The 19,629-nt window shown below is 43.3% G+C and overlaps 1 protein-coding gene across 4 annotated transcripts in view; it reads right to left on the bottom strand.

Moving 5' to 3' along the window:
- The window catches only part of PWWP2A (PWWP domain containing 2A), a 33,225-nt gene extending 27,689 nt beyond the window's left edge, over positions 1-5,536 (bottom strand). For 3 of the 4 annotated variants that reach the window (XM_080676198.1, XM_080676199.1, XM_080676197.1), the window contains exon 1: positions 4,880-5,536. In XM_080676198.1, coding sequence (XP_080532324.1) covers positions 4,880-5,451 — 572 coding nt within the window. In that variant the 5' untranslated portion in view covers positions 5,452-5,536. The remainder of the gene's footprint in view (positions 1-4,879) is intronic. The other variant, XM_080676200.1, reaches the window with a different exon arrangement.
- Positions 5,537-19,629: the final 14,093 nt, after the last annotated feature.

Raw genomic sequence — 19,629 nt, 5'->3', positions numbered from 1 at the left:
TGCAGATAATCTTGACTGGTTACATTTTTCTGTTTGGAATTACTACAGTTGGAGGTGTATTTAAGGGATAGGTCTAAAAGTTTGCCAGTAGGCAAGAGACTTCCACACCATTTCTAATGACTCAAAACAAGGGTTTCAAAAGTGACCCTTCCAGAACTGTGGTTGTTATCCCTTCAGTTCACTCCTGAGGGAAAAGAACTATTTTAAAAACGTTATGGAAATGCATCAGAAAAAAAATTCAGAATGTGAAAAATTCTACCAAACTATGATTTAACAAAAAAACTACAAGCGAATAAAAGTAGTGACAGAACTGCAGAAGAAAAATCTTATGAAATTTACCAACCAATTGCAATGTATAAACTTTACTTAGATCCTGATGTAAACAAAACAGATGTTGACTGAGATGTTAATTTTAACACTGGTCTGTAAAATTTAACCCTAACTGGATATGATACAAAGGAATTGCTGTTATTTTAGGTGTGGTAATAGCAATACAGTTTCAGTTTTTATAAAGTCCTTATCTTTTTGGAGATCTATACTGAAATATTTATAGTAAAGTGGTATGATTAGGATTTCTTCAAAATAACCCAGAGAAGGTGGACATAAGTTGACACAAGTTTGGCTAATGGTTGAAAAATATAGAAGCAAGGCTAATACATTCATGGAGGTTCGTTTCCCATAATAAAAAATTAAAAATGATGGTACAATCACTAATTTATTCTTCTATCCTAAAATAATCATTAAGACAGCTTAGTAACTTGAAGGAATTCTTATTTTAGAATGCTAAATGAACAAAATGTACCTGTCAAAATTTCAAAAGCATAAAATATGTCCTGGAAAAAAATTTTTTTAAGTATAATGTTAAGGAAGAAAAGGAAATAGGAAAACCAAATTATAGGTGTGGGTTAGTTGATTATTTTTATCTGCTAGTATTACACTACGGTCATTAGACATTGCTAACAAATTCAGAAGTATTCAAGCAATTTAATCTACCTAGGAAGGCTGGGTATAAAATAGTGAAGGAGCCTAGAGTAAACTAGAGAATGCATGGCTCACCTTAAAGGCATTTATAAAGTTTCAAATAAATACTATGATACATAAAATCTGTCCTAACCAGATATTCAAATACCTTACTTTTAGGGTCATTTATTGATTAAAGCAGTGGTCGGCAAACTTATTAGTCAACAGAGCGGCAAACCGCGAGCCGCGGTTTGCCGACCACTGGACTAAAGCAACCTACATTGAAGAACGAAAGGAGAATTAACAATCAATCCTGGATGAGACAGGAAAACCAGACCAACTGGTCACCCTATTCACTTTACACATATATATAAACTGAGGCATAAAGTTTGTTTGCTTGCTTGTGCTTAAGTGAACTGCCAAAAGCCGAAATGATTTAGCCTCAGAAGAACTGGGGAGTGGAGCCCAGAGAGGCACAGGTTTGCCCGAAGTCAGTGTTAATGACTAGAGGCCAGTACGAGAACCCAAGAAGTCTGACACTGTCCAGATCGAGCAGTTATTTAGTACCACTTTCTTTTCTTTCGTTTAATTACATGTGTTCGGCTCACTTTTCCATAAAGAGATTCTCCCCAAAAATGTGTTCTTCAATCAACTTACTCTAAAAATAGGACCAAAAAATAATGTAATACAATGACAGAAAAGTGAAGAATGTCAAATGCTTAACAAAAGGAGACTCTTGATCAATCCATGTGTATGTGAAATCCTGTACTCTACCTTCACACTTTCTATATGGTAAACAACTCTTCCAACTTTAAGACATTTCTGTACCATGCATAATATTAGAATAAAATATTTAATAAAATAATTGGCCCTTTTTTAGACCGAAGAAAAGCACACATACATTGATGCACTTAGTAGTCTCCCAAATGTTAATTTTTTCCTATCTACCTCACTGTACAGGCAAGAACCAAAACTTCAGAGCAAACTCTGCATCCCAACATACAGCTAAGAAAATGGGGCATCTCCAGGAAGAAGGCCCCATGGCTATTAGCTGACCAAAGAATCTGCTTGGCCCTGCTGGCGTGGTTCAGTGGTTGAGCATAGACCTATGAACCAAGAGGTCACAGTTTGATTCCGGGTCAGTGATTCCCTCTCTCCCTCTCCCTTCCTCACTGAAATCAATAGAAACGTATTTTTAAAAAATTAAGAATCTATACTTGACTGTAACAACCATAGTCTATGGACTACCCATACTGCTACTGAAATCAAGGTAAGTACTAAATTTCAGAAATATATAATTCTTTACTTATTACTTAAAGGAAAACTTGCCATCCCAACTAACTTTTTAACATGGAAGTAGGCTTTTTATACCCAGATCAACCTACATTTGAATACTTACTCTGCCATTTATAAGCTAAATGACTAGTAAAATTAAATGAACCTCAATTTTCTCCTATATAAATGAGTTATAAAGACTAAATAAAGCATGTGGTACAATGCCTGATTCAATAGAAAACTTATTTATACCTAAAGGTTTAATTCAATGGCCAATTCAAAAAGGACACAAACTATTTTTAAAGCAACTGATAACTACGGTCATCGTCTTGGTAGTCTATAAAGGGTATCTCCTGGGTCATCATGAAAGTGCCTGTGAGAGTAACTCAATCGCCTTGGCTGGTGTGGCTGGTGGAGGGTTTTGCCCTCAGTTGGTAAAAACCATACCACCTGTGAAGCGCAATGGAGGAATACCTGGGAGCATTTCTTACACACAGATCTGCTCAATAAATATTGTTGAATGAAAAATTGATGTTTCCCTTAATGGCTTTTAAAATATATATTTTTTAAGATTATCCTTTTACATTTTCACTTCGAAACATTAAAATGTAAAAGGTTAATAATAAAAACAGCTTCACCCTAGCCAGTTTGGCTCAGTGGATAGAGTGTCGGCCCGCGGACTGAAGGGTCCAAGGTTCGATTCCGGTCAAGGACATGGACCTTGGTTGCAGACACATCCCCATTAGGGAGTGTGTAGGAGGCAGCTGAATCAATGTTTCTCTCTCATTGATGTTTCTAACTCTCTATCCCTCTCCATTCCTCTCAAAAAAAAAAATCAATAAAATATATTTTTAAAAATAAATAAAAACAGCTTCCCCAACAAAAGAAACTGCTGCTTATAAGAAGTACTAATTAGCCCTAACAGGTTTGGCTCAGTGGATAAGAGTGTCTGCCTGCAGACTCAAGGGTCCCAGGTTTGATTCCGGTCAGGGGCATGTACCTTGGTTGCCCAGTGGGGAGTATGCAGGAGGCAGCTGATTGATGATTGATATTTCTCTCTCATCGATGTTTCTGGCTCTCTATCCCTCTCCCTTCCTCTCCGTAAAAAAACAATAAAATATATTTGAAAAAATATAATAAAATAATCACCTCTAAATGAATATTTTTTTAAAAAAAGTACTAATTAGCAAAATATACCAAAATTCAAAAAATAAATTGCAATTCTCTACCAAAGAAATTTTAAAAAGTAAAACAATAAAATGAGCACCTCAAAAAAGGAAAGCACTATCCATTCCATTTCCAGAAACAACTTACCTTTTCACACCTTCCTTTTGCAGATTTGAAATCCAGATTCTCACACAATCACCGGCCTTCACTTCTGTTTGATTCAATAGCATACACACTACTGAGTCTCTCTTTCGCTATTAAATACATCAGTAGAAAGCACACTAGTCTTATTTTGTTTCCTAACTATGAAAACTAAAGTGCAAAAGTCCTAAAGTCAAAAAAAAAAACTTGAGATTAAATAACGTGCAGAAATAATTGTAAAGACTCCCCATTTTTTCGCCAAAATAACTGTAAAGGTTCCCCATTTTTTGCCCCAAATACCATACTTCGAAATGTATTTTGAATAGATTTTTACCCCCAAATGGGAAAGGACTCTTGCACCTTAATGGGAGGGCAAGGAGTTAAAAGTAAACCATACTAAAATAAGCCAATTCCAAACAGGTGAGATACCATCAGTGTGTGTGCTGTTGCAGGAAACAGAATGGAGAGCCGTGAATGGGAGTCTGCACTTCATATCTGCAAAAGAAGAGTGAAAAGGTTACCTTAACTCTATAGACTATTTTCCTTACCTATTTAAAGCAATATTTAAAATCAAAAGATGAAAATGTGCTGGATAAGACAGAGACTTGTGGGTGAACTTATTTAATACGTAGATTTAAACTATATCTACAGTATTAGAAGTCAGTATGGGAACACATACCACAACACCATCTTCATATTCAAGGTTTTTAAAAAACCCAATCTCTTCTTTAGACTTTCCTTAACACTATCATAATTAGCCAAATGTGTTTCCTATTGAACAATTATCTAAGGAGAATTAGTTCTAACTGTAAGAATAACTGTCAAAAGGCTCCCTTTAAATACATGCTCTTCCCCTATAGGGAGTGACAGGTAACCTTTTGGGAACCCCAATGCGCACACCCCTTTCTCCACCCTTATTAAAGTTATAGGTTGATTTGAGAACAGAAGTGCCTCACAAGCAATCTCCGCGGCCAGGCACCCGGTTCTCGGCAAAAATCCTTTGCGTTTTGCATTAACGCAGTCCCCCGCCCTAGAGTGGCTGAGCCGCGCGAATGGAAACTGGGGGTGGTGGGTAAGATCTGCAGACCCATCTGGCACCCGCGCCCCCCACCTGATGGCACACCTGCCCTCGCAGGCGCTCACCTGGGGCAGGGACCGCCCTCTCCTGGCCTCGCGCGCCTGCCCCACTCGGAGCGCGCGCCACGCGGGAACCGAGGGCGGTGCGGGCAGCGGAGCGCCGGCAGGCAGGGGTGAAGGGGCCGCCCTGGCTCACTCCCTCCCGGGGGACCGAGCAGACCGGGGCGCCCCAGGGGCGTGCTGGGGATGGGCGCGGTACCTTTTGGACAGATCCATGAGGACCCCGGAGAAGAGCTTCTCCCCAAGGCGGAACGACACGACGAGCGCGTCCTCAATGATGTGGTCCAGCGTGACCCGCACCTCCGAGCCGGGGATGAGTTGCGACACCGCGGAGTCCCCGCCCGCCGGCGGCACCAGCGCCGGGGCTGCGGGCTGGGGCAGCGTCGGCTCCTGGCGCTCCTCGGGAGCCGGGGTCTGCTCGGGCGGTGGCGCGGGGGAAGGGGGAAGGTCGAGCCCTTCCTGAGGAGCGGCTGCCGCCGCCTCCACCACCTGGGCGGGCAGCTTCTCCTCAGCCTCCAGCTTCGGCCCCGCCGCCTCCGGGCTGCGAGCAAGCTCCCGCGGCGGCGAGAGCGGAGGCTCGTCGGCCTGAGGAGCGGACGGCTGCCCGTCGGCCTCGCCGTCCGGCACAGATGCTTCAGTGGCCGTGACCGGGAGGGTGTCAGTACCGGCCTCGCTGCCGGGGATGGGCTCCATCTCCGGCTCGGCCTCGCCGGCGCCCCCCTCCCCGGGGGACGCTGCAGTCGCTGCCGCCTCTGCAGCCACGGCCGCCATTTTCTTCCTGGCTTCTCCCTCCTCCAACTCCGGTTGCAGCGGCGGTGGCGGCAGCGCTGCTTGGTTCCCTGGGCCTTCCCCTCCCTCCCGCGAACAGTTTCGTCCCGCCCTTCCACTGATGCTCGTTATTGGCACCGCGCCATTGGTCCCGTCCTCCACTCCTCCCTCACTTGTGATATGCCATTGGCCAGAGCCGGACGTCTATTATCTAGTCAGTCCATCCCTCCCATGTAGAGTAGGAACTTCTCATTGGCCGGGTGAGTTGTCAAATGTCCAATGGGAGTGGAGGGGCGGGCTCAAAGTGGGCGGGGAAAGTAAAAAAAATTGAGCCTTATACTTGTAGCTTCTTACTATTGGCTAGAAGAGGAAATAAAATTTTATGGTTGGCCTACACTCCTGCCCGTTATCAGCCAGGCTTTCAGAGAAGGGAGAAAGGAGGGAATCACGTGGCGTGCCAGTTCTTTCAAAGGCGACTTAGGGGAGGAGAAACAAGCGAATGAGGGAGGGGAACTGCTTCCCAAGAATCACTGCGCAGTGGTCTTTAGAATAAATGTTATTTCTAGGCGCGGACCTGCTTGCGGCCGCTTGTGGGCACGACAAGTTTCCTTGGGAAAGACAACTGAAGTTTGAAAATAATTCTACAAACACTTTTTTTCCCTGGTATGCTAGGCACCGTGCTAGGTGCTGGAGATAAAATGATGTGCAAAACAGTCTCTATAACCTTATGGTAGCTAGTCCAGCCCCACCCCAGGAATATTTTCCTTGACTTCACTTTCTAGGAAAATGCTAATAAAAAGCACAATAGATTAAGCTAATGAAAGTTCCCGAAAGCAGTCTTTGAGGCTCCCACGCTAATATTGCTTGTTCTCCCAAAATCACTAGAAAATGGGTGCGTCTGAGTCCTTACTTAAGCGTTTTTTCTTTCCTGTCCTCTATGCCACTGATACAAAAAGTCTCTCTCTTCAGTGTTATATTGCTCCTACTATTCTATGCTTACTTTAAGGCTCTTGGTTTGGATGTCTGGAAGAAGCTACGGAATCCATTTCTCCCAAATAGCACTTCAGAGTCAGCGTTCTCTCCAGAAGAGATTGTAGGCACTGAGAATACCTACGGAAGGGAGAGAAGAAAAGTTGCCCGCATTAAGGAGAGTAAAATAAAATCCTAAAGGATTACAGCTAACATTTGAGAACCTACTATGTACCAGGCACTAGTCCAGACACTTAGTGTGCCATCTCATGTAAGCCTTACAATATTCCTATGAGGCAGGTACTAATATTATACCTATTTTATAGATAAAGAAATTGAGGTGCCCAAGGTCACTCAGCTAGTTAAGTTGCAGAGTCACAATTCCAGCTTTACAATGGAAAGACTGAAAATAGCAAAAAGTAAATATCACCATATGCTCTATTTCAAGCCACAAGACTGTTGGGAAAAGGCCAGTAGGAAATCCCTGTCAGGGCAGGTTCGGCATCCCCAGAGTAACAGAAGGAAATGAATTTACCGAGGTCTACTCTACCACACATTTTCTCATAAGCTTTCATTTAAATGCCTGCACTAAGTCTTCTTTCTCTTTACAGATAAACTGACCTTAGCCAGGTTAAGGATCTTCTTAAGGGTCACGCAGATGGCTAGTAGCAAATCCTATCTAACTTTCTCAGTGCATGATTGTTTCACTCAGTTACTGAACAAATAATTTCTCTCCTGCAGGCATGACTGCAGTAAATAGATGTGGATCCCACCTTACAGGGTCTTCACTATGATCACTTTACAGTTCACCATTATCAATTAATTAAATACAGGGAGAAAAATACAGCTCAGGTCCTAGATCCCAAATACCTCTTGTAGTGATTCATTACAAGACACTGCGGTGAATTATTTAAATTAAGGATTTAGGGCAGATTGTGGCATACCAAGTTACCCCCGTCATTTTTTCATTCTGCAACTCAAGAACTTCTACTAGCTTCCTATGTTCCCATCAAGTGTACCCTCTTCTGCTTGTCTATCAAGGCCCTCTCTATTCCTACTCTATCTTTCAAAGGTCTGTTTCTATGGTCATGATTTTTTTCATCCATTTATTCAACAAATAAATATTGAAGGCCTACTATTGTGTCTGTTACTGGACTAGGAAGGCAGAAGTCATGCAGGGAAAAAAAAATGAAAGACTTAGTACCTGGCCTCCCTGGACTTATTTTTCTGGTTAGGAAGTTAGAAAATAAAGAGTAAACAAGATTATTACAGATTGTGACCAATGCCTTAAAAGAAATAAACAGGGTGAGGTGATAGGGAGTAGCTGGGGAGGGGGAAGAGAGCATCTACTTTAGATAAAGTAGTCCGAAAAGGCCCCTCTGAGGACAAGACATTTTAATAAGTTGCAAAGGATAAGAAGGAGCCAGCTATTAGCATTGCTTGATGAATATTTGGGTCAAAAGGAACAGCAATTGCAAAAGTCTTGAGGCAAAAGAGGTCTTATTCCAGAAATGGAAAGGAGACCAGTGTAATTGAATAAGTGGGTAAGATAAGATTGAAAAAGAAGACAGGAGCCAATCATATTTTATGCTCTACAGATACAAAAACAAGAGATACCATCCTCAAGGAATTCTAAATCCAGTGAAAACCCAGCTTTCATAAGTTTTGTTGTATTCTGGTCACTTCTGTATTCAGCTTCCTCCTGGCATAAAATCAGCATAGAGAAGGCACTTGATATTTGTGGAATGGATAGCTCCATGGTATTTGTGGCTGGCTGGCTGGCTGGAGGATTGGATGGGTGGTTGGATGGTGTCTTAGTCTCTTCAGAGTGCTAGAACCAAATACCACGATTTGATGGCTTATTAACAACAGAAATTTATTTCTTACAGTTCTTCAGGCTGGAAGTGCAAGATCAGGGCACCAGCATGGTGAAATGAAGGCCTTTTTCAGGCTGCAGACTTCTCTTTGTACACTCACATGGCAAAAAGGGGCAAGGGAGCTTTCTTGGAGGCTCCAGTGGGAGGATGAGAGTGGGAGTGGGGGTGGGGGTCTTGGAAACTCTTCCACCCTGCTTTGACCTTAGCAAGTCCTATTTCATCTCCCACACAGTGGACTTCCCAGAAAGACTTCATTTGAAATAAAATGTCCCATTGCTCACAACAAGGTCACACCCTATGAAATCCTTTCACTAGAGAGGAAGTGGTGAAGGTGCAGACATTAAAAGTCCGAATCCTTCTCTCTCATTACTGATGTTTCTCTCTCTCTCTCTCTCTCTCTCTCTCTCTCTCTCTCTCTCTCTCTCCCTTCTTCTCTGAAATCAATAAAAAGGTATTTTTAAAAAAGAGTCTGAATCCTGCCCAGCTGGTGTGGCTTAGTGTTTGAGTGTCAACCTATGAACCAGGAAGCTATGGTTCGATTCCTGGTCAAGGCACATGCCCAGGTTGTGGGCTTGATCCCCAGAAGGAGCATGCAGAAGGCAGTCAATTGATAATTCCTCTCTCAACCTTTATGTTTCTTTCTCCCTTCCTCTCTGGAATATATATTTAAAAGGTATTAATCTCATTCAAGAAGGCCCTGTCTTCATGACCTAATCACCTCCCATATGACCCACTTCCTAATACTATCACCTTAGGGGTTGGGATTTCATCAAATAAATTTTGGAGGGACACAAATATTCAGACCATAGCAGATGGATAGTTGGTTGATTGGAAGATGATTGAAGGAATGGATAGGTGGCTGGGTGGAGGGATATGAATCGCAGGGATAAGGAATCCAGCTGACTACTCAAGCACATCTTCACTGTCACAGTACACTTTGATCTCAAGCTCTGTGGAAGATACCAAAGTTTAGTGACTAAAAACTCAGAGAGTGGAAATGAATGAATGAACCTGTACGTGACTCTCAGTCAGCCTCTGACTAGCTGTATGATATGGGCAGAATGCAGTCTTAGGCAAGTTGTTTAAACTGTTTCCTCATTTATAAAATATCTTTTTTTTTTTAAATATATTTTATTGATTTTTTTACAGAGAGGAAGGGAGAGGGATAGAGAGTTAGAAACATCGATGAGAGAGAGACATCGATCAGCTGCCTCCTGCACACCCCCTTCTGGGGATGTGCCCGCAACCAAGGTACATGCCCTTGACCGGAATCGAACCCGGGACCCTTCAGTCCGCAGGCCGACGCTCTATCCACTGAGCCAAACCGGTTTCGGCTATAAAATATCTTAATAATAACTAGCTTCCTATCAGGTTGGTGTGTTTGTTTATAAATTATGTAACATATATAAAATGCTTAATATAAACTCTAAATCATCATAAGCGTAGCTTCATAATTGTTAGCAACTAGATCTAGAAATTCCATTTTATCATTGCATCTGGGGTTGACCATAATCCAGGGCTCTGACTTCCAATAACCAAACTTGTGAAAAGCTAAGTAAAAACCCAAATACTGGGGTGTTGGTTCATAGAGAAGGATAAGTATCTCTAATTATGACTTAGTGGGTTTTTTCTTTTGCTTTGTTTTTCTGGGCCTGGTCTCTCAGGAAATCAAATTACAGATAGAGGGTAGCATAGGGAACAGAGACTCAAGACTCAGAGAACATGGCTGTAAGTGGTGGCTGAGTGAATTACTTGTCCCATCCTACACCTATTTCTGTCCAGGTAACCATTATTTCTCCTCTAAAATCAGTCACTTATTCCCAGACCAAGACTGTGATGGATAACTACTGGCAAACATGTCAATCACTGGCTCTCTCTCCATGTGTCTCGGTGGTTCTCAATGTATCAAGGGATCTCACTGAGAATCTGCTAAAAAACTATTTTTTACATACTGTGTGATCTCATTTATATAAAGTACAAAAACAAGCAAAACAGATGTATGCTGGTAGAAGCTAGCATTTATTTTATCACTGTGTCTGTGAGCAGAAATCCAGGCCTGGCTTAACTGGGTCCTCTGCTTAGGGTCTCTCTCTCTTTCAAGACTAGAATCAAGATGCCAGCAGGGGCTGCAGTCTCATCTGAAAGCTTAAAAAGAGAAGGGTCCATTTCAAAGCTCATTCACATGATTCTTGGCAGGATTCAGTTCATCAGTGGCTGTTGGTTAGGGGCTGTCCTCAGCTCCTGGCCACATGTGCCTCTCCATAGAATAGTTCACTAGTTACAGTTTGCTTCAGCAGAATGAGCATAGGATAAGAGTCAGGAAGAAGTGGTGCAAGAAAGCGAGAAGCCACAGTCCTTTATAGCCTAATCTCAGTAGAGACATTCCCTCACTTACACTATTCTGTTCAGAAGCAAGTCACTAAGTCCAGCCTAAACACAAGGGGAGAACATTAAACAAGGGCATGTATGAATACCAAAAGGTGGGGATCATTGAAAGCTGATCATCACACAATTTAAAGATTTTTAAAAATATGTATTTCAGAAATTTTCCCCAAATGCCCCCACCACATACTTATCCACAGGCTGTTAAATGCCTTATAGCTCATACTATCTGCCCCCTAGTAACAGAGCCTCACTTCAGTGCACCAGGTGGGAAAGGCCATCATATTTCAAAGGCAAATCCCTCTATTGAGGACAATCCCTATAAGGAGAGCCATCATTGATTGAACCATTTAGTGAGCACCTAGTGTGTGCCAGGCAGAGACAGCAGCCAGATGAGCCTAGGGCAGTGGTCGGCAAACTCATTAGTCAACAGAGCCAAATATCAACAGTACAACAATTGAAATTTCTTTTGAGAGCCGAAAACCGACTTCTGCGCATGGGCCACAAAGTTTCAATTGTACTGTACATGCGCGCCCGCACGTGGTATTTTGTGGAAGAGCCACACTCAAGGGGCCAAAGAGCCGCATGTGGCTCGCGAGCTGCAGTTTGTCGACCACTGGCCTAGGGGAATCAAGCCTATCAAAGGTGGGCACTCCCCTGAAACATATTCCTCCACAGTCTAGGTGTTCTTTCACATGCTTTCCCTCTCTTTGTATATTCTCAACAGATGCCATGTCAACATGGTTCCTTAAAAATGGACCCTGTGAGCACAACTTTGGAGGGAGTGGTTCTAGGCTGACCATCTTGGGTTGCCTGGGACTGAGGAGTTTCCTGAGATGCAGGATGTTTGGTGTTAAAAATGGGGCAGTCCTGGGCAAGTCATGGTAGTTGGCCAGGCTTCATGCTGTGTCTTGCAGAAATGAACAATGATCCTTACAACCACCCAGCAAGGAAAGAGAGCCTCAGATTGGTCAGAGAAAGCTTCCAAAGCTGTAGACTGGGATTAGGATGGGAACTGGACCTGCTAGTCTCCAAAGAATGTACTCTTGACAACTTTGATCTTTGTGCTGTTTCTTATATTTCCTTAGCCATCCCCTGGGACAGGATCCTTGGGTAAATGCCTATCAGTGTGCATTTTTGTCCTGCCTTCTAATCCCAAACCCACAGATTAAACCTCACCTTAGAGTCTAAACACCCCTGTTAGAGCCCACCCTCTCAAAAAAGTTCTAAGAATGTTTATTTACTTGACATTCCTCTCAGTTGAGTTCTCCCATCATTTCAAATGTGGTAGCTACTAAATTATTAAACCTAAAGTAAGGACTTTATTTTTATTTTTATTAATATATTTTATTGATTTTTCCACAGAGAAGAAGGGAGAGGGATAGAGAGTTAGAAACATCAATGAGAGAGAAACATTGATCAGCTGCCTCCTGCACACCTCCTACTGGGGATGTGCCTGCAACCAAGGTTACATACCCTTGACCGGAATCGAACCTGGGACCTTTCAGTCCACAGGCTGACGCTCTATCCACTGAGCCAAACCGGTTTCAGCAAGGACTTTATTGTATAGCTTTCTTAGCATTGTGCTGGGCCAAGAAGTAACACCCAATATTGATCAAGTGCTTACTTTGTATCAGGTATTAAATCAATTAAACCTTATTATATCCCTATGAGGTACATCATATAATTATCACCAATTCAGACTGAGGCATGTTAAGTTGCCCAAGGTCACACAGGAAGTAAGTATAGGTCCCAGAGCATAAGCCCTGTTTGCTCAGTGATTACAAAGAGCTCCTGTGTTTTCACGGGGAAGGCAATCATTTGCCTGACAGCCTTAAGTGAAGCCTTCTGAAAAATGGGTGGAAACCTCAGCTACAGAGGTACATGTGATCTGAAAACCATCCTTGAAAAACCACAAACCCAAGATCATTTTGACAGAATTGTTTCTGTGTCATCATAGTTTCTCTGTGTCTTCGTTTTTTCATCTGTAATATGAGAATAATAATAATCATCTCTACCTCAATTAGTTGCTGTGAAGGTTACCTTAAATTGGATCATGACTGTGAGGCAGTAACTGTTCTTCTTATCCCTCCCAAAAGTCTGGAAGCCTGGGTGGGAGCGTGGAGATGATTTGATTCATCCTGGTATGTAAATTCTGAGCCGGAAGCTGAGGACCAAGGACTGGTCTTAGCATTTACTTCATGGCTGTTCATTTCCAAGTATCTCTTTAAGTGTTTACACCCCCGTTATTCCTCTGACTGTATAGTTGCTACATATGCAAATACAAAAATGACCCGAATATGCAGTTTTAAGTTGTTTTGGTTCTTTTATTTATTTTTTTTAACCAAATTTCTACTGTCTGCTTTATTTGTATTTGTTTAAAAAACAGCAGAGATTTTTTTTTTTTTTTGAAAGGAATGTGTGTACACCTATACCCAGAAAAAAGCCCCTTGTTTGGTCTTGTTCATTATTGTACCTCTCACAGGTAGCACAGTGCCTGGCATACAGTAGGCCTTCAAAAATGTTCGTAGAATTCATAAACAAATGACTCAATTAGTGAATAGTCATTTCCAAGGGCTTGGATCACTGTGGGTTTTCTTTTCTTTTTGCCCACCTACATGTCCCAGTTTTCCTAATTTTCTCATTTTTCTACAATGAACATGTATTTCTCAAGGGAAAATGTTTAAATGATGACTTCATCAAAGAAATATATAAACAGCCCTAACCGGTTTGGCTCAGTGGATAGAGCGTCGGCCTGCGGACTGAAGGGTCCCAGGTTCGATTCCAGTCAAGGGCATGTACCTTGGTTGTGGGCACATCCCCAGTGGGGAGTGTGCAGGAGGCAGCTGATTGATGTTTCTCTCTCATTGATGTTTCTAACTCTCTATCCCTCTCCCTTCCTCTCTGTGGAAAATCAATAAAATACATTTTTTTAAAAAGAAATATATAAACAAATGAATAAAATGGGGTATGGGGCCCTGCCGGCATGGCATGGTTCAGTGGTTGAGCATTGATCTATGAACCAGGAGGTCACAGTTCCATTCCAGGTCAGGGCACATGCCCGGGGTTGGGAGCTCAATTCCCAGTGTGGGGCGTGCAAGAGGCAGCCGATCAACAATTCTCTCTCATCATTGATATTTCTCAATCTCTCTCCCTCTCTGTTCCTCTCTGAAATCAATAAAATCTATTTTTTTTTAAATGGGGCCTGGGTAATCTTGTAAGAGGAAGATTTCCAAACAAGGGCAGGTGTGAGGAGCCCCAGGACTGACGGGGTTGCTGGGCATCTGATGGGGAAGAGGGACAACAGAGTCCCCATCCTAGAACCCAGAGACTGTACCAGCCTGCTGTTTGTGTTCTCCTTAGAGTCACATCTTTTTCCCCCCTCTGGTGTGTTTGCTGGGTAAAGGCAAGCAGCGAGTCCCAGAAGAGTTTTTCAAGGATTCTAAATGATTCATAAGGATCTCTCCTGCTGCAGCGGAGGCCAGGGTCTTGGCTATCTCCATGGCGTGACATTGGCGATAGGGGTGCTCCCGCCCCCTCCCCCCCAACACCACTGTCCCTGAACCTCTAGAAGTGACCCTTCTCTGTGAGTTGGCTCCTCTATTCAAATTAAAAATCCTTCCACTCAGCCTACTCCACCCAGGTCTGTGGATGCTGACAAAGAAGGGAACAGACAAGCCAATTTAGTTGTCGTCCTCTCTTTGTTCCCTTGACCTTGAGGCACTTCACTCAGCAGAGCACACTGTTCGGGAGCCCGGCAGAGTTCTGGAATGAAAGACAAGAGACCTTGGAGGGCTCTTGCAGCTCACACTTGTTCTCTCTGCTTTGGTCACCATAGTGACTTCTCTCTGAAGGCTCACCATGGTGGTTTTTGCTCAATATTCATTCATAATAAGGCCACCTATGCGTTTTCCACCCACTGGGGAACAGAGCACTGCGTGCTTTGGCAGTCACGTGGCTGACACACTGGGCCTTTAAAACTGTGTGTGTGTGGCTGGGGAGGGTGGGGCAGTCCTCAGCTGCAGAGGGAAAGGTCAGAGCTAGGAAGGAATTCAGATTTCTCTGGTCCTATCCCCTCCGTTTACATAGGAGACTGGATTTGCCTGAGGTTGCTCAGCCCCTCTGAGGCACAGCCCCGACTGGCACAGGAGTGCCCTGCCTCCGGGCCCAGTATTCACTGCACCCCTTTATACAGGAGAATGCAGGGTCCACTGGTCTCATCCCAGATTTTCTAACTTACTGCCTTTGGTGCCAAGCACTGGGGTCACATTTCCTGGGACTGTCACTAAAGGTTCCTGAGATTTACGGTAATCAGACCATGAGCCCCTGGTGAAAGGCCAGAATAGAGCTCCTGTAGTGAGACAAAACACTTCCATTTCCAGTACAGATTTGTAAGTAAATTAGCTCATTTAATTCTCAGAATTACTCTGCAAAGTGACTATTATTCCCTCTTAAACGGAGAAACCTGCAGCTGCAGAGAGTGGTTGAATGCATCAACTGGGAGTCAGGAGAATTTGAGACATAACTGCAATTCTCTGATGATAAAGAATGGCACAATCACTCATTAGTATTGGCATTGACTTCAGATTCAATGAGACCTCATCCTGCCTGTTTCCCTGCTGTGTGACTTTGGACAAGTTACTTACCTTCTCTGAATCTCCATTTGTAAAAATAGCATAATAATAAAAAAATAGCATAATAATAGAACCTATTTCATAGGGTCATTGTGAGGATTAAGTGAAGTAATGCATGTAAATCACTGAGCACTGTGCCTGACACTTAATAAGTGGTTTCTATTATTCCAAAGTTAGAAAGTATTCTCCTGCTAGAACTGCCGGTAATGGGACAAAAGGAGAAAATTTACATCCCACTTCCATTCCAGGCTCACCCAGAGCCCAAGGCCTTCCTCTGTGTCAGCCTAGGAACTGAGTACTTGGAAAAAAAAAGACAATCCAAAGAGAGGAAAATGAATTTGAAAGATGCTTTCATAGCTTGATTTTGCATTTTTTAAAGATTCAGATAAGGGAAAAGAGGAGAAGTGTTGTAATTGCTGTCTCTCTATAGCTTTGCTGCTACACCCTCCAAAGCTATGCTGCCCAACACAGTGGCCGACAGCCTCAGGTGGTTATTGAACACATGAAATGTACCTCGTCCACACTGAGACATGTTTTAAGTATAAAATACATACCCGATCTTAAAGACTCAGTGGGATAAAAATATCATAAAATAGCTCATTGGTCAATTTTATACTGATGACATGTTGGAATCTTTTAAATAAAATACATTATTATAATTAATTGTACCCATTTGCAGGAGAGATTCAGAGCTATATAAGACATTCTGAGCTAGGGATGAGCTAGGAATGCACCTTGGGGGCTTTAAAAGGTCATTGCAGAATGATAAGAGCAGATGTTTAGTAAATAAAACTTTGCCCTGCCCTAGCTGGTTTGGGTCAGTGGATAGAGTGTTGACCTGAGGACTGAGGGTCCCAGGTTGGATTCCGGTCAATGGCACATGCCCGGGTTGTGGGCTTGATCCCCAGTCGGGGGTGTGCAGGAGGCAGCCGATCAGTGATTCTCTCTCATCATTGATGTTTCTGTCTCTCCCTCTCCCTTCCTCTCTGAAATCAATAAAAATAAATTAAAAAAAAAAAAAAACATTGCCCTTCCATATCATAGGTCAAAAAAGGTTATCTCTGGTAATCTCTTATTATAGGCAAGGCTCCTGACTCAAGTTCTTCTAGGTAGTTAAGTTTCTCTTGAATCTGAAACTAAAACTGCCTTTAGCTCAAAGTCATCTGAATACCATTGAGGCACACCTTAGGGTGGCTCATGTTGGATGCCGCCCACACTGGTCCACTCTAAAGCCTGTTCTCCTTTGTATCTACCTCCCCATAACTGTCCCAGGAAGTGATTGCAGTTTGCATTTGGCTATAAATTAAATGATTTTTGAGTTTTTGTGTGTATGTTTTTTAGAATTTCAGGCTCTTCCTGGAAGGATGCAGATGAAACCATGAGGGAGGAGGAGGCAGGAAACCCAACAAGAGCCTGGCCTTCACTGGTCAGGGGGCGCTAGGGCCTTCACATGGGCTCGGTTTAGTAGCCAGAGCTTCCTGACATTTCCCATCAGAAGGAAAAATGAGAAGGGCTGGTTAGAGAGAAATCCCTCTTCCATATTCATGCAGGATGAAGTCAAATGTGTTTGGTTTCTTTTTAAGTACTCCTATCACTTCAACAGTGATTACCTTTTCCCAAATTCAAGTACAGACTGGGATGGGAGCCGTCCAAGGCTGCCAGGGGCATTTCTACCAGACGGGATTTAAAACCAAGCCCCCAATGCCTGAATTACAATTGATTTCTGACTTGTCCACTTCCCAGCTTTGAGCTTTCAGAGCTCAGCCCTTAGGGAGAACTTCCTGACTTCTAAAGCTGAGGGGAAATCTGCTCAGCATTCACCTTCTCCAATTCCAGTCCCGAAGGTGCAGATTTGCAGGCATTGGGGAAGCTGGCATTTTAAAGCCACAAGTATAAGGGGAGGCCATGATAATCATGTCTTTTAGTGTGATTATAATGACTGTTACTTTGCTAGATGCTTTTGCAAACAACAGTATCATTTAGTCCGCAAGCAACCTAGGAGGTCAGTCTTGTTCATCATGCCTATAAGAAAACGGAGGCTGCCCTAGCTGGTTTGGCTCAGAGGATAGAGCATTGGCCTGCGAACTGAAGGGTCCCAGGTTAAATTCCAGTCAAGGGCACATACCTCGGTTGCAGGCTTGATCCCTGGCCCTGGTTGGGGGCAGGATGTGATGATTCTCTCTCACATCAATGTTTCTCTCTGTGTGTCTCTCTCCTCCCTTCCACTCTCTAGAAAACAAAAAAGAAAAGAAAACTGAGGCTAAGAGAGGTTAAAAAACTTGCCTAAGTCCACCCAGATAGTAGGTGGTGGAGCCAGAATTCAAAGTGAGAATTCTATGGGTTTCATTGCTTACTAAGCATGAGAAAATGAAGATTACTGCCCCACATAAGGTCACCAACTCAGGACTTCTCAGAATGTGGCCCTGGATGTACTGAAAAGTCTCCACAGGTGACCTGAAATCCATCAAAAGTTGAAGACCTAGGCTCACTTTTTTAACTACTCACTTGCCTCTGACCCAGTGGTAATCATATTTTGTTACTGCCCCACAAGAATCTTTGTTTGATAGAACCACTCATGGTGTTTGTGAAGGCTTTGGTCCAGGGGTGGGCAAACTTTTTGACTCGAGGGCCACAATGGGTTCTTAAACTGGACCAGAGGGCCGGAACAAAAGCATGGATGGAGTGTTTGTGTGAACTAATATAAATTCAAAGTAAAGGAGCGGAGGGGAGAGCAAGAGAACCCTCCGCTCTTTCGGCTCCGCGGGCCGGATAGAACAGCCGAACGGGCTGGATCCGGCCCGCAGGCCGAAGTTTGCCCACGGCTGCTTTGGTCCAATGACCAACTTTTTTAAAAATATATTTTTATTGATTTCAGAGAAGAAGGGAGGAGAGAGAGAAACATCAATGATGACAGAGAATCATCAATCAGTTGCCTCCTGCACGCCCCCTACTGAAACCTGGGCATGTACCCTGACTGGGATCGAACTGTGACCTGGTTCATAGGTTGACGCTCAACCACTGAGCCACGCCAGCTGGGCCAGTGACCAACTTTTAAGATGTGACTTTGCCTTTGAATTCATGGAAACTGGCACACAGCTCAGATGATTTCAAAACCCAGATGATCTAGTTAGTATCTTCTGAGCCCAGGGAACTGGCCTTTCACTCAGCCTGGAGGCCTGCACCCTCCTCCTCGTCTCTTTAGTGTCTCCTCATTCATCTTTCAGATCACAGTTTCCTACCTAGTCACAGGAACTGTGTATCACTCACATACTAGTAGCTTTTTCTATTTATTTGTGTGATTATTTATTTGTTGTTTCCCCTTGCACTAGACAAAAAGAACAAAGACCAGACCTTCTTTTGCTCATCTCCAAACCCAAGCCCCAGGTCTGGCATGGAATAGGCACTTAATACCTAATCTTTTTTTTTTTTTTTTTAACTGATTTCAGAGAGGAAGGGAGAGGGAAAGATAGAATCCTAGCTACCTTGGAGAAAGGGAAAGGACCCTGATGAGAGATGAACTAGAAATAGCAGGGAGCAGGCACACATGAGCGGAGGCCACAGCTGCCTTCTTATCCCAGCTGGAGAATGTTCCTTGAAAAAAGCTAGAGCCTTATTAGGATTGTCTTTAGACTGAGATGACAGCGATGAGAAAGAATCATAGGCACTCAATACCTAAGCCTTACAGAACGCCAACTGTGGGTCAGGGATTGTGCTGAGCACTTCATATATATTCACTCACTTAGTTCTTACAACCCTCTAATCCCCATTTCACAGATGAGCAAACTGAGGCATGGAAAAGTCAAGTGGTCACTTAAACTTAAAAGGCTCAAAATATACCAAGCTAGTCGATGGCAAAGCCCAGATTCAAACTCAGGCAGTGGAACTCCAAATATGAAAGTCTTGATTGATGGTTTAATTAATGACTTGTGGAGGAGCCACACCCACAGTTCATCTGCGGGAGACTAGAGCTAATGCCTGACCAGATAGGGCTGATCTATGTATCCAGGCAACATGGCCAGAGCACCAACCCTCAGAGTGATGCCAAGTACCCTGGGAAAGAACGGGCTTTGGAGGCAGTCTTCAGATTACATTCTGGCTCCTTCACTTACCCCTGGTAACCCAGTTCTTCCTTCTGCTATGGGGGTTAGTAATTCCTACCCTCGAGAATATTAGGAAGATTGGATGACCTAATGTACATGAAACAACTTGCCATGATGCATCACACCTGGCAGCAGGTGTTCAACACATTTGTTTTCTTTCTTTAGTCAATCTCTCTCTTTCTGTCATCTCAGTCTAAAGACAATCCTAATAAGGCTCTA

Source organism: Plecotus auritus (assembly GCF_963455305.1).
Source record: "Plecotus auritus genome assembly, chromosome: 6".
In the NCBI taxonomy this organism is placed as follows: Eukaryota; Metazoa; Chordata; class Mammalia; order Chiroptera; family Vespertilionidae; genus Plecotus; species Plecotus auritus.
The sequence above is the reverse complement of the archived record's forward strand: the minus strand, read 5'-3'. Positions and strand labels throughout refer to the sequence as shown.